The following is a 23392-nucleotide window of genomic DNA, read 5'->3' on the forward strand; positions in this document are numbered from 1 at the left end:
GGCAAATCAGAGCAGCGCATGGAAACGCCGTTTACCTTCCTGCTGGAGCGGTCCCTATTTATCTACTTGCACTTTGATGTGCTTTTGAACTGCTAGGTTGGCAGGAGCAGGGACCGAACAACGGGAGCTCACCCCGTCGCGGGGATTCGAACCTCCGACCTTCTGATCGGCAAGTCTTAGGTTCTGTGATCAAAAAGAACATTGAGAACATCGTCGAGCAAAGGGCAATTCCAGACTGTCGCTATTTTGCAGGTGGGAATTCTAGCTCGTAGCAGCCTGGCCAGGTTGCATAATTATCATGGATTTGGCACTCAACAAATCTTCTTATTTGGGGAATTTTTGCAGTTAGGAAAGTGTTGGGTAAAGTGGTTCACTGGAAAGTGTGAAATAACAATTGTGATGTCCTGTAACACCCACCAGAAACAAATAAGAATAAATGCTTAATAAACCTACAACATTGTGCAGCGGGCTGAAAAAATAGAAATAAATAAATACCACATGGACATCTCAGTGTTTAGCAAGCACTTAGCTTTCAATTTATTTATTATAACCTAGACAGAGGTCTATTGACCAGTAACAGGTAGCTAGACTGGCTTTAATACTGAAAATTAACAGCAAAAGCTGAAACGACATAGATAAATTAATGCCTCGGGGATTAATCTCAGCAAGTCACATCCCAAAGTCCCATGAAAAAAAGTTGTGTTGTGTAACCCCTGCACAGCAAGGAGGGGGAAAACAAGCAAACCAGTTTTCTATCCAGAGTTACAAAGCTTTCGCTAGGCCTAATGGAGATACACAATCTAGACGGATAAACAGTTATGCATACGTATATCACAGTTAACTGTGCAATAAATAAAACTTCAAAGTGCTTAACTCTCCTATTTACAACATAATTAAATACCTTACTGGTGTTATCCATGCCATCTACTAAGGGGAAGGGTTTTGTAAGTCGTAACATTATGAATAATAACAAAGAGGGTTTTAATAATTTCATCCTGCTCTGGAGTGACTGGGTAGGACATAGGAAAGCACTTTCACCCCCTCCCCTCAAATATAATGTCTAATGTGAGGCTGGGGGCTGAGAAAGCTGCTGTGCCGATGGACTAAAGCTGGTTTTGGACACAGCACCCTGCCTATCCACATAAGCTCAAAGTTTAGGCTGCTCAAATTTGGGTGTGGTTTTTTTTCAACCCAAGAAGCAGTCTCCCTGTGCCAGCAGCAGTTAGCGCTCAGATCAGGCCCCTGTTTGCTCTCCTTGGAGGAGACTCTTGAGAGTCCCATGGACTGCAAGAAGATCAAACCTCTCCATTCTTAAGGAAATCAGCCCTGAGTGCTCACTGGAAAGACAGATCCTGAAGCTGAGGCTCCAATACTTTGGCCACCTCATGAGAAGAGAAGACTCCCTGGAAAAGACTCTGATGTTGGGAAAGATGGAGTGCACAAGGAGAAGGGGATGACAGAGGACGAGATGGTTGGACAGTGTTCTCGAAGCTACCAGCATGAGTCTGACCAAACTGCGGGAGGCAGTGGAAGACAGGAGTGCCTGGCGTGCTCTGGTCCATGGGGTCACGAAGAGTCAGACATGACTAAACAACTAAACAACAACAACAACAATGTTTGGCAGTGCAGACTTGTGGGGAACAACTCTCCTGCGATCAGTTCCTGGGAAGAAGCAGAGGGCTTTCTCCGCAGCATCGCTGGGAGAGATAAAGGGAGGAGAGAGCTGGCGAGGATCTTAACGGGGACAAAGAGAAGGCGCCGAAGAAAGCAAGAATGGATACCCCAGATGGACTGCCGAAAACATGAGAGAAGGAGTCATGGGATCTCGAAATCAGGACGTTTGAGACAGCAGCTGATTAAGAAGGTCAAATGGCACCCTGAAATTTTCCACCCAGAGCCTCTAAAACGCTTATTCACACTGCACTGCACCGTTGAGGGCTGCAGAGATTATTAAAGAGGCAGAGGATTCTCCCCGTGGCACAGAAGGTACGCCAGCCCAGAAGTGCTCAAAGAAAAATCCTTCTAATTCTCCAGATAATAAAACTCCAGATATTAAGTAAGCATTGAAAATAACACTCCCGTGTATTGAGATTTAGTTTATATTCCTGCATCAAAATTTCCTTCTTGCAGTATCACATGTTTTCCATGGCGAAGATATGCAATGATCTCCATCGTTCATTTTTTGCTGAGGGCTTTCCAGAGGAGCAAAGGGTTTTTTTAAAAAAAAATTAGAGCTACACTTTTGCTATCTTCAGTCTAGCACCAGTCATAGTATAAACACCGACAACTGGGAAACACTGGCCTTCAAGTGCTCCAATTGGAGAACAGCCTTTACCAAAGGTGCCATGGGCTTTGAAGACATTCGAACTCAGGACGATAGGGGGAAACATGCTAAGAGGAAGGAACGCTTGGCAAACCTTCACCATGATCAACTCCCGCCCGGAAACCTGTGTCCCAACTGTGGAAGGACGTGTGGATCCAGAATTGGCCTCTACAGTCACTTACGGACTCACTGTTAAAACTGTGTTCGTGGAAGACAATCTTACTTGGCTATGAGTGATTGCCAAAGAAGAAGAAGTCATGAAATATCTTATCCCCACATTGTAATGGATAGGTTTGAGGGAAGCCTTAGAGGGAGGGAGCTGTCAGGTCTTTTTTTGTAAATGGGGCTGGGCGAGTCTAGCTGGGGAAATGGCCAGCCCCAAAGAATTTGACACCTAAATAGAACCACAGAATGATGCCCCCACCATCTACATCAGGAACAAAGGGAGATCTACACTGGGCTCTGCTTTCCCTGTGGATCCTGCCGCTCAAGGCAGTCTCCCCATCTTGTCCTATGGGTGGTCCGGTCCTGGCTGAGGAGCCTGCAGACAGCAAGCAAAGGAATTGCTAGAATAGCCTTTCCCAAGCTAGTGCTCTCCAGATGTTTTGGAGTACAACTCCCATCATTCGTGACCATGGGCTATGCTGACTGGGTATGATGGGAGTTGTAGTGCAGAATATATGGAGGGCACTAGTTTGGAGAAAGTTGGGCGCTCATGGAATAGCTTTACTGCTTTTCAGTAGATTTGTTTTTTAAGCACTAGACGTACAATGCAGCACGCACAGGGAGCATGTGTGCCTAAGATCTGAGAACATAAAAGTTTGCAAAAAGGCATGTTCTCTTTGTCTGTTTCGGTGTCATTTGTCATAAACGAAGCCACAATCCAAAGTGGAATTTGGCTCCCACTACAGCTGCAAAAAGCTACAACGCACTATTGGGAGAAGAACGGCATTTTCCAAGTACAAAAACCTTGATCACTTGAGTGCCGTGAAAATGTGATAGCCTCACCCCAGAAGAACTATACTGAGAGAAGATGTCTTGAGCTTACGACTGACTGAGCAATGAATGTAAAATTATCGTGCCAAAAAACATAACAGAACAATCTCTCATCACCTGGTAAGGCCATGAGATTATATATATTTTTTTCTGATTCTAAGGAACAGTGTGTCCATATTTTTTTTTTCTTTTCGGCACATTATAGCAAATTTATGAGTGGTGGAAATGTATTTCCATTAGGGAGCACCCAAAACAGAAGCTGTTTCCCTCCTTCCTCACCCATGCTTGTGTTTGTCTCTCCTTTCACCTTCCACTTCAGAACTGCATTCCTTTCCAACTGAGACTAGTTCCTGGTTCCTATTCCCTCCCTGAATGCGCAACGTAGCCTGCCACTCCTATTTCCTGTTCCTCCTGGCCCTTCAAGGTTCGTTTCAGCGTTCAGGGATCCCTAACAGTGCCCTTTTCCTGAGGAGCTACTCAAAACTATTGGCTCCCCTGAAATAAAACTCTTTTGAACTCACTTCACTACTCCCTGATTCAGCTCTCACAATAAAAGGACTAATCAGGTTCTGCAACAGAGGTCAGAGAGAAAGACCCTTACTTTTTATTTTAAAAAAGTGGGTGGGTAGCTGTGCTTTTCTCACACCTGGAGACAGAGGCACGGTCCTGATCCCAGGTATGTACAGTGGTACCTCGGGCTACATACGCTTCAGGTTACATACACTTCAGGTTACAGACTCCGCTAACCCAGAAATAGTACCTCGGGTTAAGAACTTTGCTTCAGGATGAGAACAGAAATCATGCTCCGGCGGCGCGGCAGCAGCAGCAGCAGGAGGCCCCATTAGCTAAAGTGGTGCTTCAGGTTAAGAACAGTTTCAGGTTAAGAACGGACCTCCGGAACGAATTAAGTACTTAACCCGAGGTACCACTGTACTGGAATGTGGAGTTCAAAGCTAATAGCAAAGGACACAGAGGGAAGCTATCCTTGAAGATAGCACATAGAGCAACGTGGCTCAAACACGCTTGGAATTCCCTGCCTATGTAAGCAAGCTCTGCAGATGCAGAATCTTGGGTAAAAAAAAGTCCTAGATTGGGTGGATGTTTTGTAGCTTCTGTTAAGGGTAGGATGGCCTCTGAGGTCGCAGCAAAGGACCATGTGTTTCCTTACTTGGAAAAGAAACCCAATTCTTGGGTCCAACAACAAATCCGCTCCAGTGGTATGCGGTCAGTGGACTAAGCTAGTCCCCTAAATGTTCCCGGTAAATCAGAGTATTATAGTATTATAGCCTGCTGCCTCCTTCCCAAAGCCCAGAAAGCCTTTGCTTGGCTCAGTGAGGGTTATCTGATGCTCCGACGGGTCCAAGAGACATCCCCCCACCTTCCCAAAGCCCACCCAGCTTTGGCAAGGAGGCAGCAAGTTTCAGCATCCTGGCAGAGGACTAAACCTCCTTTGCAAAGTCTAGGAAGCTTCTGCCCGGCTTAGGGAGGGAGGCACGATGCTCATGCGTGGAACATCGAAATAATGTATGTGCAATCTCTCTCCCACACACACACCCCGGCCCGTCACCCTCGCAAACTGGTGCCTCTGGCCCTAACTGCTCCCCTATGAAGAATTTCACCACACACGACAACAGTCTGTGGGGGCTCCCGGAAACTTCATCTTTGCCAGAATGCCTGCGAGCTCTCTCCCTCTGGGCTTCCCCAGCTACAGTGGTACATTGGTTCTCAAACTTAATCCATTCCAGGAGTCCGTTTGACTCCCGAAACCATTCAAAAACCAAGGCACAGCTTCTGATTGGTTACAGGAGCTTCCTGCACCCAAGTGGAAGCCGCGGCGGACGTTCAGCTTCCGAAAAACGTTTGCAAACCGGAACACTTCCTTCCGGGTTTGCGGCGTTCGGGAGCCGATTCGTTCGATGACTAAGCCTTTCGGCAACCAAGGTACCACTGTATGGGGTCGTTGGTTCTAACTTAAACATTATCCAGAAGTGAAGAAAAATCGGAGGGGGGGGAGGTTGGCAGGGGGCTGGTATTAGGGCTGCTTCCTCTTGAGTTTGCGGGAGGCCGCGCTGCCCCCACCACGTTCCCGCTTCTCCTTGCGCACGCAGTAATATTTGGTGACGCGCTTGCGGCACTGCTCGCACCGGACGGCGCAGCACCAGTGGAACTTGCAGTTGCAGCTGGACACCATCTCAGCTCGCCGCTCCTCCACGGCCAGCCCGCAGTCGCCGCACAGACGCTGACAGCTGCGCTTCTCCCACTTGCTCAAAGCCTTGCCCCTCTTCAGGCACTCCCGGCCCTCCGTCCCCAGCAAGCCCAGAGTCTTGTTCTCCAGGCAGTAGTCAGGGGAGTCCTCCAGGTGGACCAGCTCCTTCTTGGAGATGGAGCTGAAGGTTTCGGCAATCGCCCCCCGGCTGGCGGCACTGTTGCCTGCCCCTTGGAGCAAGTCAACCTTCAGGCCTTTGTGGTATTTCTCCTTCAGGTAGGTCCCTACTTCTCGAAACTCGGGCAGCTGCAGCCAGCAGGTCTGCGTGGTGCAGCTGCCGGATACTCCGTGGCATTTGCAAGTCCTCTTCATGGTCCCTTTCACTGCCTAGAGAGGAAGGAAAAGACAAGAGGGAATGCCATGCAAGAAGGCCAGGCGGACCGGAAGCCACTCCCTGGCCTGGATTTAGGTTTGATGAGGCCCTAAGCTACTGAAGGTAATGGGGCCCTTTATATGTCCAGCTGTCCTTTGTCCACAACAAATTGTCACTGTTTTTTGTGTTGAATATATGCTATATGGTCATTTCTGGACCTAATAGGTATCTAAAGCCATTTGCACATAACAAAATATGTATTTTATCGAAGCAATTGTTTTTTATCTCATATGTTGGAAATGTACATCCAGTTGTTCTCCTTTAATTTTTTTTGGGGGGCCCCAAGAGAGTGGGGCCCTAAGCTATAGCTTGTTTAGCTTATACATAAATCCGGCACTGGCCACTCCCCACCCCCCAGCCCAGGTTCAGTAAAAAGCTAAGGTAAAGGACCCCTGGACGGTTAAGTTCAGTCAAAGGTGACTGTGGGGTTGTAGCGCCCATCTTGCTTTCAGGCCAAGGGAGCCGACGTTTGTCCACAGACAGCTTTTCCAGGCCATGTGGCCAGCAAGACTAAACCACTTCTGGCAAAACAGGACACTGTGGCGGAAACCAGAGTGCACGGAAACGCCATTTACCTTCCCGCCAGAGTGGTACCTATTTATCTACTTGCACTGGTTTACTTTTGAACTGCTAGGTTGGCAGGAGCTGGGACAGAGCAACAGGAGCCTACTCCGTCGCACGGAACCAAACTGCCAACCTTCCGATTGGCAAGCCCAAGAGGCTCGGTGGTTTAGACCACAGCGCCACCTGTGTCCTGCGAGCTCAGTATCTAGAACTAGAAGACTTTTTATTGAAATGGATCATAATTTTCTACCTGAAAGGTACTTTGCAACTGTTTTGGAAAACTGTTCCATCGGTGGTCAGAGTCTTCCTTCCAATTTCGACAGAAATTTATGAATGGCAAACCTGCTGACATTAAAATCTGGAGCCTTCAGGAAACTTGCCGAAGTGTTTCTCTGTATCAAGCCATCCATCTAAATTGGCTGCGCCAGAGGAGGCTACCTCCTCAGGAAGAAGGCTAAAGGATACCTATCTCCTGCTTCAAACTATTTCATTTGCCATAGGTGGAAAATGGGTCATTACCTTTCTGCCTGCCTCGTTGTTATGCAGGTTCATCGCTGCTCTGGCGTCCTGCCCTGTCTCAAGTGCGTCCACAAACTGCTTTGAAATGGCCTCCCCAAAGCCCACGTTGTCGCTGCAACCGCCCCACAGCCACCCTTGTCCTCCTGTTGGAGAGAGAGAGAGAGATATCATCAGACATATGGAGTCAAGAGGCAGGCGAGATTCTTTCAGTCCTTTCATCCTCATGGTGAATGTTACAGCCGCAGCCATAAAGGAGATGGATTCTTAATAACGAGATTTGTTTTAGGGGCAATAACAAATTCCACAACCCCCAGAGTGCTTTAACAATCAAACCCATTTTGTGGGGAACTCCAGGAATTGTATCTTTCCAAGGGGAAATAGGGGACTCCTCGCAAACTCCCAGCACCCTTAACAATCCACAGTTCCTGGGATTCTTTGGAAAAAGCCACGGCTGTTTCCAGTCGTTTGAGTGAGTGCATTGAATTGCGCAGGAGGTTGAACTAGAGCACCTCCAAGGTCCTCCGCCCATCTCGAGGATTCTATGAAAATACACCATTTCTTGCAGAAAACTGAAGCTACAGTCCTATATAACCTGGTGGGAGTAATTTCCACTGGATTCAGAGGGACTGACTTCTGAATGGACACACATAGGATTGCACTCACTGCCATAGCACTGATAGGGGAGAATCAATTCTGCACAGTTTTCTAGCTCAGTTGGTTAGAGCATGGTGCTGAGGTCACAGGTTTGATCCCCATATGGGAAAGCTACCTATAAACTACAGGATCCTCAGGGACCCTTCCAACTCTGATCTATGATTCTAATAAAGTGAGGACGTAGAGAAGGGCAAGAAATATTATGTTTGGATTGGCAGTTTTGTTTCTCTTGCAATAAGAATGGGCACAAGAGTAGGGTGGCCATACGTCCGGATTTTTCCAGACATGACTTGGATTTCAAAGGCAGAATTGATTGGGGGGGGGGGTCCAAAAGGCAGCACTTTGTCCTGGATCTTAGGCAAGCGAATTGAAAAAGCTCCACAACTTTTGGGACGTCCTGGTTTTTTACTTTTTGAAATATGGCAACCCTACACAAGAGTCCTTACCAAGTTGCCCGTTGCGTGAATCATCGCATCCACAATTGTCAAAGTCGCCCAGGCTGCAATTGCGTGTCAGTGTGTACATGACTCCAGCGGAGCTGATCGCATGGACAAAGGCTGTTTCTCGGTTTGCTGTCAAACGAAGACACAGGAAAAAGGAAACTAAAGGAGGTGCAAGACAGGATACGGCCGCAGCTCCTGTGATTTGGAGCATCCCAAACAGTAAGGCTGAAACTTGGACTTGTAAAAGGATGAAAGAGTACTGTATTGGGAAATGATCCATACTGAACTGAGAAATTTTTTTTTAAGGTAAAGGTACCCCTGATGGTTAGGCCCAGTCGTGACCGACTCTGGGGTTGCGGCGCTCATCTCGCTCTATAGGCCGAGGGAGCCGGCTTTTTTCCACAGACAGCTTCCAGGTCATGTGGCCAGCATGACTATGCCACTTCTGGCGAACCAGAGCAGCGCATGGAAACGCCGTTTACCTTCCCGCTGGAGCGGAACCTATTTATCTACTTGCACTTTGACGTGCTTTCGAACTGCTAGGTTGGCAGGAGAAAGACCAAGCAACGGGAGCTCACCCCGTCGCAGGGATTCGAACCGCCGACCTTCTGATCGGCAAGTCCTAGGCTCTGTGGCTTAACCCACAGCGCCACCCGCGTCCCTTGAAGCCATCTAGATTGCACTAAAAAACCCAAACCTGTTAGAGAAAACAATACACAGAGCGTACTGTTTGGCTTTTGGTTCTCTACATTTCTCTCGGGTGGCAGTGCCGCTGATGGGTCACAGCTGGAGGTACAGATGTGCAAAGATAAGCAAAGCAGCCGGATTTGGTAACCACAGCCCTTTTTTCCTTTTAAAAAACAACACATTTAGGGGTACTCTCATTTTGACTCAAGAAAATCACCTTCTTATAGTTCAAATCGGGGGAAATGAATACAGTAAATGGACAAAAGTACAAAGAATGTGCATTACTCATTTTGAAAGACTGACCCTCAATGAAACCAAACTTTAATCAGCAAAACACCACACGTCCACATTCCAGACTGCTTCACACATTAAACCATGGGTAGGCAAACTAAGGCCCGGGGGCCGGATCCGGCCTAATCGCCTTCCAAATCCGGCCCGCGGACAGTCCGGGAATCAGTGTGTTTGTACATGAGTAGAATGTGTCCTTTTATTTAAAATGCATCTCTGGGTTATTTGTGGGGCCTGCCTGGTGTTTTCACATGAGCAGAATGTATCCTTTTATTTTAACGCATCTCTGGGTTATTTGTGGGGCATAAGAATTCGTTCATTTTCCCCCCTTCAAAATATAGTCTGGCCCCGCACAAGGTCTGAGGGACAGTGGACTGGCCCCCTGCTGAAAAAGTTTGCTGACCCCTGACGCTCGCTTCTGTATGCGACTCAGGAAACACCTGGAAAGGAATGAAGGTGGTAACAACAATCAGAGGTAGTAACAACGAAACTGGCCAATCATCGTGCTATTCAACAGAACTGACAATTCACTGTGCTAGAGAAGAAACTATTTTTTTATTTTAAAAATTGTTTCTTCTCTGTTAGATTCACAAAATGTTAAGGGGTATGGGTACCCCTGCGTACCCACAGGAAGAAAAGCACTGGCTAACCATATTTGGCTAAAGCAGCAGTTGGCCATAGCTTTTTCTCCTCAGCTCCCCTGTTGTGTAATAGATAGATCAATTGCCAGAGAACTAGATTATGTCAGTGATGGTTGTGAGATCATAAAAGCTTCTTCCTTGGGTGACTGCGTCTTTAAAAGGGCACATAAACTCTGGAGTTAAAAGCATCCTTAAATCCCCTTACCAGCTCCTATGGGGCCGGTCCTATCTTTAGACTGAGCGAGGCAGTTTCCTGGGTGTCATGAGCTGGTTGCAAATTGTTAGTTATTTAATGCATTACCATTAAATACCTCAGGGGCTTAAAATAATTTGACCAGCTTTGGTGCTGGACCAACTTAAGTTAAGGGGGGACCCGTTTGGGGGGGGTCCCTTCAGGCAAGGGACGCGGGTGGCGCTGTGGGTTAAACCACAGAGCCTAGGACTTGCCGATCAGAAGGTCGGCGGTTCGAATCCCCGCGACGGGGTGAGCTCCCGTTGCTCGGTCACTGCTCCTGCCAACCTAGCAGTTCAAAAGCACGTCAAAATGCAAGTAGATAAATAGGTACCGCTCCGGCGGAAAGGTTAACAGCGTTTCCGTGCGCTGCTCTGGTTCGCCATAAGCGGTTTAGTCATGCTGGCCACATGAACCGGAAGCTGTACGCCGGCTCCCTCGGCCAATAAAGAGAGATGAGCGCCGCAACCCCAGAGTCGGCCATGACTGGACCTAATGGTCCGGGGTCCCTTGAGCTTTTACCCTTCAGGCAGGCAATGTCTCAGGAAGGCCCCAGGCAACCCTCCTGACATTTTCTTACCACTACGCAGTCCTCCGTGGCTGGAGAGTTGCAAAGCTCTCTCTGGGCAGTTCCAGCGATCCCAAGCAAACTGGAACTTGCATTCCTCAATCCCACTCTGTGCTCCGGCCGCAACGCTGCTGGAATAGATGAGGTATGCCTGCAGGGAGGAAAGGGCAAAAGAGGAGCTTCCACAAGGAGAGATTGCCATGCCTTCGAAACCTCCCTCTAAGAGTTCAATCCTTGCCTGACAAAGCAAACCCTATTTGTATCCTCAGCACCAAATTGGACTTAGCATCATTGTCTCCTGGAAGGCCCAGGAAGTGAGTCGCTATGTGCTCAAGTCCAGGAGACTTGTCTGACTGCGTCCAGGGTTCGAGTCGACAGAGATAAGATTGTGCAGTGAATTTGGTGACACCTTCCATATTTAACATGCAGCCAGTAAGCGACGAATTCGACAGACAATTCCATTAGAAGCTGAAAAGGCGAAACAGGGCATGATCTGAATATAAAGTACTAAAATGAGAAAGTGCAGCTTCCTAAACCACTCATTCCAGGGCTTTCGGAATGTCTCGCCTGCTACTCCTCCTTTAGATTACCAAGAGGATTTTCTTCCTTTGAACTGGGTCTTAAGTGCCTTCTTTTTTCCTTGCATTGAAAAAAAGGACGTTGAATTTTCAGGGCTGTGCTGAAAATTCATCCCAGTTTTTCTCCATCCTGGTGATCCTCGGATGAAGGGGGGTGGAGAAATTTAATTATTAATAACAAAATAATAATCGCAGAGGAGAGTGTTGGGGTGTGTGTGAAATTCCTGTGGTTGGGAGGGAGATAAGTTGGGGTTTTTTTCAGATCAGGCAGTGCAGTCAGTTTAGGGAGGCTGGAGAAATGTTTAAACATGACACTGAGGTAAGTTCAAAACCCCACAAAGACCCAAATTTCAGCCAAGAATTGTTCAAGTGCGCTCAGAATGAGGCAGACAAATTGAAGTCTCAATCACAGGAGAGGAAAACGTACAAGAAATTGGAGAGTCGTGGATGCTTTAGCTGAGATTTATGCATTGCAGGGCGTTGGAACAAAGGACCCCGGGGTCTTTTCCAACTCTACAATTCTATGATTCTAAGATTTTATGGTGCACCGCAGCCCAGCACTAGTTCTGGCACAGAAGGCTGCTTTGCCTGACCTGGAAATAAAAGCAAAAAAGCAGCAGGACAGAGAGGGAAAGGGCTTATTGAGCCAATGCGCATCAGACCCTACTGGTCCTTCCTCAGGAATTTCAGATAAGAGGAATTCGAAATCTGGATGTGCCGCCTCTTCTATCTCCTCTGGGTAAGAGATAGGAGGGCCAGCACATACCCTCCAATATTTCTCCGATGAAAATAGGGACGTCCTAAGGAAAAGTGGGACATTCCAGGATCAAATCAGAAACTGGGACGGCTTCTGTAAATCCAGGACCGTCCCTGGAAAACAGGACCTCTGGCAGCACATCGGGACTTTGAATTACTGTTCTCTCAATTTCCCTGAAGAAGGACCAGTAGAATATGGAACCCTTTGGATCAGGATCAATACCACGATTTACCACATAGGTGTTTTGTTCGTTTGTTTTGTGTTTTAGTTAGTTTGCTCCCGTTTCCTTTTTGCAGGTTCCCTGACCTGGTCTATGTGCTGGGCTTTCCCTGACCTGGTCTATGTGCTAACTGCATGGCTGAGCCAGACCCCACACTGTTGAGAACTGCAGAGCCTCTCGTTTGTGTCGTTTGCTAACTTCCCACTTGGATCATGCTTTCTCCCAGCTTCTTAATCCACCTCCCAGCCCAGCCCCCAAACAGCAAACCTGTCAAGTACAGCCAGACTTTTATCTAGACTCTTCAGATGTTTGGCCCCCTCATCAACTCCCCACCCCCTTTCCATTCCTTCCTTTTACTTCAGGGGGCCAAGTTCAATATGGTGTTTTCCTCTATGAAACAGTATCAGTGGAGGAAGCCCTATTCAAAGTCTTCAAGGCAGGCAGCTGTGTTTGCTTTTGCTGCAACAGACGGACCGGCAGAGCAGCTTCAATGGGGCTTACTCCTAAGTAAGTGTGCATAGGATTACAGCCAAAGGGCCCCTTCAAATATCCTTCTTATTAGGCACCCAGGATTTTTTTGTGCTCAAGATGCTACAGGAATGGTCACATGCAATCCACTTTTAATACTGTTTGCATCTGCAAACGTTTTTTGGGGGGAGTCACACTGCTTCGCTTCCAAATCAGGGCATATCGCATAAGAAATCTGGTAAATTTTATGCCACAAATGTTCTAGTTTCTTTACAGTGGTACCTCCTGTTTTGCAGGGGATCCATTCTGGAGCTCCGGATGGATCCCGAGGTGTGCTTATCTGGAGGTGCCACTTCTGCACATGTGTGTGGTGCGGTTTAGTGCTTCTGCACATGTGTGTGGCACGTAGAGCACTTCTGCGCATGTGCGTGTGGCGAAACCCAGAAAAATATTTCTGGGTTTGCTGTGTACATATCCCAAACGATACGTAACCAGAGGTGAACCTAAGTAGAGGTACCACTGTATTTTGTTTTGCTTTCGTTCCGCTATTGCCCCTCCAGAAGGCAATAATGTGGAAGCATTGAGGAAGCACTGCAGAACACACGAAAGCAGAATAAATCTACCGCCAATGCACTGTTGCAGAATACACAGGTGGGGAGAGCCCAATTTTGTGGTGTTTGTTCAGAGCCCCCGGTCGTTTTACTGACTATTGACCTGTACACCACTGCTTTATTCTTCTGCTGCTACCAACCAGGTTTCTTCTGAGTCTCAGTCAGGTTGTAAAGTCAACAACAAAGATTAAAGTTTATTGAAGAACAAACAAGTTTTAAATATGTTCAGAACGGTTTCTCAGATGTGTGCCCTGAACTAGATGTGGCACTATCTCACACTGTCACACTCTTCTCTCTCAGTTCCATCCCTGTCTTTCACTCTAACTGTCCCAACCACTATGTTCGACTTTTACTGCCTCTGTCTGACCCTCACTCCTGTATCTAAAAGATTAAGCAGGGTTTTGTAGCAAAATGCCAGCGCTCAGAACATCACCCAGGAGATCACGACTAGAGAAATAAGAAGAGTCAGTGGCGTAGCGTGGGGGGTGCAGGGGGGGCCGGCCGCAACATCTGGGGGTTAGGGTTAGGGGGCGCAAATCCACGGGTTAGGGGGCGCAAATTACTTGCCTTGCCCCGGGTGCTGACAACCCACGCTACGCCACTGAGAAGAGTTGTTCTGTTATCTTGAGATGCCACTTCCTGGTTTGCCTGGAGAAGCCATTTTCAACAGAGCTCAGCAACAGAAGTATTCAGGCAGTGCCGGGTGTTGCAATTTTGTGCCCCTGACCATTTTGACGCCAGGGAAACTGCCCCTGTGGGTCCCCTACCTAGGCCACTAAAACTCAAGAAGCTTATGAGGCTGTTAGCTCAAGGAACTGTTTTTGTATTTGCTAGGTTGCATTTATATGTTGACCTGTTCCATTTTATACTTGACATCTCTGGGCTCGATCAGGTGATGCTTCCACACGCCCCTCAACACGGCTGTTGTTGGCATTTGTCTGTCTTGAGAGAGAATGGAGTGCGCCTCCGGGGGTAAACCACTGTGTTGGCAACACAGAAGTGACCTTCCTGGGGAACAAGCGTGTCTGGAGGTCCTGGGCTGCTCAGACGACAAGACCCCCCACCCTCAGCCTCGCTGATTTGGTCCTAAGGAAAGCAGAGCAATTCCACAGCATGGAAATTAGCATTAAGGTAAAGGTGAAGGGACCCCTGACCATTAGGTCCAGCCGTGACCGACTCTGGGGTTGTGGCGCTCATCTCGCTTTATTGGCCGAGGGAGCCGGCGTACAGCTTCTGGGTCATGTGACCAGCATGACTAAGCCGCTTCTGGCGAACCAGAGCAGTGCACGGAAATGCCGTTTACCTTCCCGCTGGAGTGGTACCTATTTATCTACTTGCACTTTGACGTGCTTTCGAACTGCTAGGTTGGCAGGAGAAGAGACCGAGCAATGGGAGCTCACCCCGTCGCGGGGATTCGAACCGCCGACCTTCTGATCGGCAAGTCCTAGGCTCTGTGGTTTAACCCACAGCACCACCCGCGTCCCTAATACATGAAAGGTGCAAGAATAGGGACCAATAAAATAATAACAAAAAAGCCAGCAAACTGGTAACCCTAGCACCAGGGCTTTTTTCAGCATCTCTCAGGTGGTTGCCATTGCCATTATAAGAGAACAAGGGAAGCATTCATGGTGAGTTCCGGCAACTCTTTTTCTAGAAAAACAGCCCTGCTTAGCACTATGCGTAAAGTCCAAGCCATCAGCTACTATGGTGTAGAAGAGTTGAATCTGGACTTTAGCAACTTGGATTCAAATCTCTGAAACCTGCCCAGCCATAAACCTCTTGGGATTGCCTTGGACAGGGATGTTGGGAAGATAGAATTTGGGGGCGGGGGACGGGGAATACTGCCCTGAACTCTTTAGTAAAAGAGAAAAACAGCTTCCTTCCTTGCTTTTTGTACTTAAGATTCGGCACTCAAGAGACAGAGAGTGCAGGGAGCCCCTGTCCAAACCTTAGCAAACCTGGGAGGCTGGAAACAAGCCTGATTCCCAGCCGATTTTGGCTTGTTGGAATTAGAAACACAGATCAAAGGAAACGCACTTACCTTGGGACCAGTCATCAGGAAATTATTCACTGACCTGGAAGGGAGGGAAAGGGTTCATCAATGGAGAGAAGCAGAGGGAATGCCTGGAATTCCTCTGTGCCACCCCTGCCCAGCCCTCGGAGAGTCGTCCCACTTACTGAACCGAGCGCATATGCCCATTGTTGCCCAGTAGTTACTGCCAGTGGCGTAGCGTGGGGGGTGTAGGGGGGGCGGCCGCACTGGGCGCAACATCTGGGGGTTAGGGTTAGAAGGCGCAAATCCACTGGTTAGGGGGCGCAAATCCACAGGTTAGGGGGCGCAAATTACTTGCCTTGCCCCGGGTGCTGACAACCCACGCTACGCCACTGGTTACTGCTGAAGGTTCGTTGGGGCTGCAAGCCTCTCCCTGTCCTGATTCCTTGCCTAAAGATAGTTGAATGATGGTCAAGGATTTGCACTTGGGTTGAAAAAACAGGATGGAGTTGTGGTTGGCAGTAGGCTTGTGGCTGCAAAGGTATTGTACGAAATGGAGAAGAAACCACAACATGGACAGAGGGAAAACACTTGCCAAAGTCTGAGGACCAATTAAGGTATCAGAAATGTATTTAACAACATGGTGTGAGACCACAGGCATTAGATATTTCTTGATATGACACCTTAAGTATGATTTTATATAGATTTGATTTGTAACCCCCCCCCCGCCTTGCAACTGTTAGGTGTATCTTTCTATTTTGTACTTTGTATACGAAAGATGGAAAGATGATGGTGATGATGATTTGATTTATACCTTGCCTATATGGCTGGGTTTTCCCAGCCACTCTGGGCAGCTTTCAACACATATAAAAACATTTTTTTAAAAATCAAACATTAAAAACTTCCCAATCCAGAGCTCCCTTCAGATGTCTTCTAAAACATGGAAATCTTTAGTAAAAGGCGAAAGATTCATATGATATCAAGCGAAACCAGAGAACTTTTCATAGAACTGAAATTAGAAAGCCCCTATAACAAATAAAAATGACATTTGCTGCCTGAACACTTGAAAACTAAGTGAGAAACTAAACACGTAAGAAATCAGAAGGTGGCCCAGATTTACAATTTAACAGAGATAACGAAATAGAATATAAAATCGTCTGAAAATGTTGAAAATGCAATTTTCCCTGTTGAAACGTGGTATCACAAACGGAGCTTTTCAAGTGAAATTTGAGCAGTTCCACCTGTGCAGAAAGATTTGCCAAAACTTAAGAGGCGATAGTATCATTGTACCCCAGTAAGACCTCCTTTTCAAGCCTTCCTTGACCGCATAGGAAAAAGGGAAAGAACCCCTCAAGAGTCACTGTGGATGGGACAAGAAGGAACAGAAATGTATATCTGGAAAGTGTTCCCCCCTAGAAGATCTGGGTAATTATTGCAGTTGCTTTTAGCTTAATAGGTGCATCTGTTGATATGGAAACAGACCTTCACATAGCGCAGATGAGGGCGAGGCAATGCTACCCCTAAATGTAAGTTTATAATGAATTTACAAAGCTTTGCATCTCTCTACCATAAAACTGAAATGTGGGACATGCAAATAATAGACCGCAAGAACCAACTGTGAAACCCAAGAAGAATGCTTTTATCCCCCAAGCGATTCTCCAACCCCGATCTCTCAGGTTTCCTTGCTGATTTTCATCACCCTCCCATAATGGCCCCGTTCAGATGACCATATCTCAGCCTAATAAATTCAGGTATCCATTTTCCATGTTGTGTAGCACACAGCTTTGCCCCTCCCTACACAATATGAGCAATCAAATTAGGAAGCCTCTAAAACTTCCCATTTTCGTCCAAACTGAACAACTGGTTCCCAGTTTAGGAACCAAGCCAGGAAATTAAAACCACAGTTGGTTTGAGCTCCTGGCTTGATCTGAAACCGGGAACCAGTTTCCCAGTTTGGACAAAAGGCGAAACGATGTTTCTTGATTTGATTGCTTGTGCCGTGCAGGAAAGAGCAAAGGTTGCTGCATTCAAGTTGCACCCTTTGTCAGGAAAGACTACGATGGAAATATTTCTATTAAAGCACCTTCACATTCGTTTTTGTAGCAAACCTTTGAAGCAATCACTTCTTAGCAGACTGGCTTTATCTCCCTTCAAAGGCAAGGGCAGTCGTCAAGGAAGGAGAAAAGACAGAGCACACAAATTCAAGTTTGCCGGTCAGCACACAAGGGGACAGATTAATCGCTGGCACAAAATAAGCATCTATGTGTGGAGATGTCCCCTTTAACAATAGGAGTTGTGGTTATTTCTTTTTTCAGAGCCAGTTTCTGTCAATTTACCACTTGCCACGGAGTGAACAGGACAGCCACAGATTCCCAATTGGGCGAACTAAGCAGACTCTAAGCTAATGAGGCAGACCACTCTGATCCTCTTCTTCAAGACGATGGGATTACCGGTAAATACCCGAATGGCCTTGAAGCTAGGATATGAAATAGAGCCGTCAAATTTTTAAAAGTTGTTTTAGGTTTTTTTACTGCTTAAATCCTGCTTTTCATCCATTTATTGTTTAACTGAATGTGTATCTTCTTCTCTGGCCTGATCCAGTAAGCCAATTATTATGTTGCAATGACTTTTTAGTGATAACAGACAGTCAAAACATTATTTCCATGGGGCCTGAATCTTTTGGATTTTATTTCTGCTTGGCTGAGTTGCAGATCTTCTGGATTATGCTCAGAAGAGAACTGTATCAGATTTTGGGGGGAAACAATAGCCAAGGAAATATTACTGGACCTCAGGAATACTTGCCGCTGGCAGAGCCACAGCACATTCAATTGTAATTTGCAATCTAAAGAGGATGGTATGCGCATATTAATAAATCACTTTTTAAGGGCCAAGGTGTCTTCTGAAAGTAAAACCTCTAAAAGCAATGTTGGTTGCTTCCTAAAACTACCACTTCATCTCTTGAGCCAATTATTATTGCTATTAGTTGTAGTATTATGGCATATTGTTAGCTCGCTCTTCAGCACAGTATATCCCAGGTCAAGCACAATGGATGGGTTAGAATAAATAAATCACGTAAAAATCGACAAAACCAATCAAAATGAGAAATCATCATACCAAGAAGAGCAATGGGAAATGCAGTATGAAGACTACAACAACTACAGAATGGGCTACTCATTCTCCTTTAGTAATTACTCCAATATCCTACAAATGTGCATCCTATTTATGGATATATGCATAGCCATGAGTGAAGGGGTCATTACAACAATCTGTTGCCTTACAATGTCATGAAACACAACTTTCCAGCTGCGCAAGCTGGGCGTACAACTTGTTCTCATGACACACACAAAAAAAACCCACCGTCAAAGGAATCACTTCCGGCGCGATTCATTGCTTAGAAAACATTATTGAAGAAGCATCCTAATTTCCCTTCAACCTTATTCTCAGTGCTCCTGTAGAATTTGCTGATTTCCTTGTAAAAGGTAAAGGTAAAGGACCCCTGGACGGTTAAGTCCAGTTAAGGCTGACTATGAGGGTGCGGCACTCATCTCGCTTTCTGGCCGAGAGAGCCGGCGTTTGTCCACAGACAGCTTTCTGGGTCATGTAGCCAGCAGGACTAAAATGCTTCTGGCGCAACGGGACACTGTGACGGAAACCAGAGGGCATGGAAATGCCATTTGCCTTCCCGCCACAGTGGTACCTATTTATCTACTTGCACTAGCATGCTTTCGAACTGCTAGACTGGCAGGAGCTGGGACAGAGCAACCGGAGCTCACCCTTTCATGGGGATTCGAACTGCTGACCTTCTGATCAGTAAACCCGAGGCTCAGTGGTTTAGACCACAGCGCCGCCCGCGTCCTTGTTCCCATACATCAATGGGAAACGTACGGAAAAGCTCGCTCTTTCCCCGAAATTTTAACTGGTGAATCGTCTCTACAGTGAAAGCTTATATAGCATACCAACATTTGCCCATTGATGTCTTGGTAGACCTGAGATAGAAAGTCATAGAGCCATGGCACTTCACAGATGGGGAGCACACTGTCGCAACGAACCTTGCAGATGAACATTTCCAAATTATATCCATTGCTAGCAGCAGGGCTCTTTTCAGCCAGAACTCACTGGAAGTCAGTTCCAGCAAGAAGAGAAGAGAAGAGTTTGGATTTGATATCCTGCTTTATCACTACCCTAAGGAGTCTCAAAGTGGCTAACATTCTCCTTTCCCTTCCTCCCCCACAACAAACACTCTGTGAGGTGAGTGAGGCTGAGGGACTTCAGAGAAGTGTGACTGGCCCAAGGTCACCCAGCAGCTGCATGTGGAGGAGCGGAGACGCGAACCCGGTTCCCCAGATTACAAGACTACCACTCTTGACCACTACACCACACTGGCTCTTTCAGGTAGGCACTATTGCCATTATAAGAGAACAAGAGAGGTGTTCATGGTAAGTTCCAGTACCTCTTTTTCTAGCAGCTAAAATCAGGGTCAATGCATATGATAATGATTATATTTTCACCTCACCCATCTGACTGCCCCAGCCACTCGGGGCAGCTTCCAACATATATAAAAAAGATAATAAAACATTAAACATTAAAAAAAACCCTTCCCTATACAGGGCTGCCTTCAGGTGTCTTCTAAAGGTTGTATAGTTACTTATAGTTACTTATCTCCTTGGCTGTCTTCTGGCAGTTCCCTTCCTGCGAGAAGTGAGGTTACAGGGAACCAGGCAGAGGGCCTTCTCGGTAGTGGCGCCTGCCCTGTGGAACACCCTCCCATCAGATGTCAAGGAAATAAACAGCTATCTGACTTTTAGAAGACATCTGAAGGCAGACCTGTTTAGGGAAGTTTTTAATGTTTGATGTTTTCTCGTGTTTTTAATATTCTGTTGGCAGCCTCCCAGAGTGGCTGGGGAAGCCCAGCCAGATGGGCAGGGTATAAAGAATAAATTATTATTATTATTATTATTATTATTATTATTACTCCATACCCTCCAACATTTCTCCAATGAAAATAGGGGGGTGCCCTAAGGAAAAGAGGGACATTCCGGGATCAAATCAGAAACCAGGATGGCTTCTGTAAATCTGGGACTGTCCCTGGAATATAGGGACATATGGAGGGTCTGGAATTGCACCTGATGGTGTTTGATTGCAGGTTCTGTTCTCAAGATAAATAAAACGGTGGCCCTTATTTGCACTAGTGTGTTGATTCTGTTCTGAGCCTGGGAGCCAGAAGCATTTTAACTAATAAACAGCTCAGTAGCTGTGGAATTTGGAGGCGACAATTGAACCTGGCAGTCAAGTGCTATAGCACAGTTTGCTCTGTAATGCTGGATGCTGAGGTTTGGCGCTAGGCAAGTATCAAGAAGTTCATCAAGTCCTGAACCTAATCTGAGTGATGGTCCATACACAGGGATATTCCTCCCAATGGTGTACATGACAGAGTCCAGAGAGGGGAGAACGGAGGTTTGGGAATGTGCACCTCGTATTCCCACATTTCAATCCTCCGTCTAGCAAACTTTAAGTAGCTGGGACTGTACCTCCATCTCATCTCAAGACGCTTTGGAAGGACGATTAAATTCAGACAGAAGAAAACACTTTCCCCTTGGGAAAGTTTTAAAGTGGTTAGGGCCCTTAAAATATATATACAAGCCTCACCATGCACAAATCCTGACCCTGGGTCCCTGCATCCTTCCAGGATACCAGAAGTTTTTAAGAGTTTGATCTCCCTCTCTCTCTCTTTCTTACTCTCTCTCGCTCACAGACAAACGTTTCCACCACTACCTCACCCGCTGGACTGTGGTTCTTGGGAGCTATTTAACGTTTATTTTTTAAATTAATGCTCCACCGCTGCCTATCTGGAATGCAGATGCAGAAAAACGATCGCTTTAATTGTGGGTGGCCCCATTTTGCCGCCAGACTGATCGACACAGGACCACCGGGTATGATGTTAGAAGGGAGAAGCGGGGAGCCACGAGGAAAAATTGTAGATTATCCTCAACCCCTTAAGAGGAATGCTCTTGTTGAAGGCTCTTAGGCCCCTCTGAGGCTTTCCTTTCTCCTTAGGATACGCACCTTAGGATTCACTTAACCTTTTTAACCTTAGGATACACACAAACAACACTGCTCCCTAACCCTATTTCCCATTCCACTGAGACACTTTTGGCTTAACCATGAGAGGGTTTCAAACATTTCAACAAGTCTGAACGACTTGTTCTTGCGCCTGGTCCTTTTGCACTTCTGCTGTTAACATCCCCAAAGCAAATTGTATTGTTGGGGGGCTCAAGATTTCGATACAACTTCCTTCTGTTCCCCCGCACTAGAATCTCTCCTCTGAACATTAAAGAGTCACTACTGCAAAAGTCTAGCCCTCTCTGGGTTTTAGTTAGGGCTCCCTAGCCAATTTCTCCAGATTCAATTATCCCTCTGTTAGTCCTTATTAAGAGCAATGGGGAATGATACGAGAAAGCTATTCCCCATCCAGCACAGTTTGGTTATTTTTACACTCGCAGTATACTGGAATCCCAGCTGAGGTAAACTCTCTGAAAAGATGCCGCAAGCAGCACTGAACTTGGTTAAATTTAGCCCCAGATTTTAGCAGGTTGCAAAAATTTAGCATGGCAAGCGCAGAGTCTATCAAGCACAGAATCCTCTCAGACAACTTTGTTCCACTGAGACAAGAGGATGCCAAGCGAGATCAGGTGATTGGGGGAATTCCTTTTTGTCGGAATTAATTCTGCCTGGCGGTAAATTCCATGTAACCTAAAGATGTGCCTGGACTTAAACAAATTAACAGAGACGCAGTGAAAGATAATGCATTACCTATTATCTCACGAACGCTGGGTATTTGCTTCTGTGATATCCTTTCCAATTTTCTTTTTAAAAACAGACAATTTCAAAGGCATTCACTAAAGTTTCATGAGTCTCACCAGTACAAAACATTTCAGGCTGAACAACGAAAAACATAGACTACGCAGCAGAACGGTCCAATTGAATTGATTGCTAGTTTATCTGAGAACGGTTGACTTTTTTTGACTGCTGCGGGGAGCCAATTGGAATATCTTAACGAGTCGTGATGTTAAAAAAACGAGGCCGAATGTTCCCTTTTGACACTTTCTTCTTCTTGAAAACCCTTGCTATTCCCTCATTACTGAACTGTCAAGCCGAAAGCTGTGATTTCAACCAGCTAAATCAATGCAACCAGAATCTTGGAGGCAGCAGCTGAATTGCTGGTTAGGAACATAAAGGAGACACAGAATGCAAGGAAAGGAGAGAGCAAAGCTTCGTAGCTTGGGAACCTTCAGACAGAGGAACCCCTGCTCTTCTGCGATCAGTTCATCTTGCAAATTGGACGCGATACCTTGCAAAGTAGCTTCTCTGAGATCCCCGATGATCTCTCCAAGCAGTCCTCTGGGGGGTCTGTAGGATGTGCCTCCGGGTGAGGTCAGGCTCCACAAGCCTAAAACACCCTTTAGCGACCCAAGGGAAATAGGAAAGGGGTGGTGGTTGCTCAGAGAGCGAGGTGAGGGTGCCTTTGACCCTGCACGACCGTGTCCCATGGGCCTGTCTTGCTACATCATCGCAAAGGAAGGAACTCTCGTTACTCACCAAGGATAGCTGAAGTGGAAGAAGGACACGAGGAACAAGGTGGCTGGATAGGAGCCCATCCAAAACATAATCCTGCCCCTTCCCCCCTCAAAAATAAATAAATAAAAGGCTGAAAAAAAGAAGATCTTAAAATATTAGGATGGTAATTTGAGGAGGGGGAGGGGGGGAAAGAAGAGCAAAATGAGCTCCTAGCCTCTGCTCCTAAAGGGTGCAGAGAAGTTAAAAGACCCCGAATCCAAACTGCGCTGTAGGACAATCGGTCCTGAAGTGCAAGCAAAAGGGGATTGGTGAAATGGAGCCACTGAAATTTGTAAGAAGAGATTATCTACTTAATTAAAGATTTCTCCCCCCCCCCGCCCTAAGTCCTTCAGCCAATCAGGACTCAAGTGCCAGAGAGAGACTGAACTGATCAAAAGAACACCCCAGGTCCCTTGAAGACAAATGCCACCAAGAAAAAGGGTTTTTTTTTGGGGGGGGGTGTTGTTTGACAGAGATAAAAAGACAGAAAGAGACAAAGCAAATCCCTCGAATAGTCCTTGGGTGCAATCTCCACCATCAGCAACCCTGCAACATCTCCAAAGGCAACTTGGAAAGACTTATTACAAATCTTTGATC

At 46.6% G+C, this 23392-nt stretch overlaps 1 protein-coding gene and 1 long non-coding RNA gene across 2 annotated transcripts; one reads left to right on the forward strand and one right to left on the reverse strand.

The window, feature by feature from the left end:
• Window positions 1-5330: 5330 nt before the first annotated feature.
• Window positions 5331-22893, reverse strand: WNT8B (Wnt family member 8B). The gene is made up of 6 exons (XM_082223644.1): window positions 22778-22893; window positions 15230-15263; window positions 10567-10705; window positions 8142-8267; window positions 7042-7184; window positions 5331-5912 (listed from the first exon to the last, which is right to left on the reverse strand). Exons 1-6 carry the CDS (start codon window positions 22843-22845, stop codon window positions 5352-5354), a joined length of 1071 nt encoding a protein of 356 aa, XP_082079770.1. The 5' UTR covers window positions 22846-22893; the 3' UTR covers window positions 5331-5351.
• Window positions 15687-18033, forward strand: LOC309532889. The gene is made up of 3 exons (XR_014220052.1): window positions 15687-15798; window positions 16630-16707; window positions 17497-18033. It is a non-coding gene; the product is annotated as an uncharacterized lncRNA (long non-coding RNA).
• Window positions 22894-23392: the final 499 nt, after the last annotated feature.

Source organism: Podarcis vaucheri, assembly GCF_965113315.1.
Source record: "Podarcis vaucheri genome assembly, chromosome: 5".
Classification (NCBI taxonomy): domain Eukaryota; kingdom Metazoa; phylum Chordata; class Lepidosauria; order Squamata; family Lacertidae; genus Podarcis; species Podarcis vaucheri.

Coding starts and splice junctions, on each gene's coding strand:
- WNT8B (XM_082223644.1), bottom strand. CDS start 22,845: ATGTTTTGGATGGGCTCCTATCCAGCCACCTTGTTCCTCGTGTCCTTC. Junction 15,264..22,777: donor TTCCACTTCAGCTATCCTTG/GTGAGTAACGAG, acceptor CCTCCCTTCCAG/GTCAGTGAATAATTTCCTGA. Junction 10,706..15,229: donor TCCTGATGACTGGTCCCAAG/GTAAGTGCGTTT, acceptor TCCTCCCTGCAG/GCATACCTCATCTATTCCAG.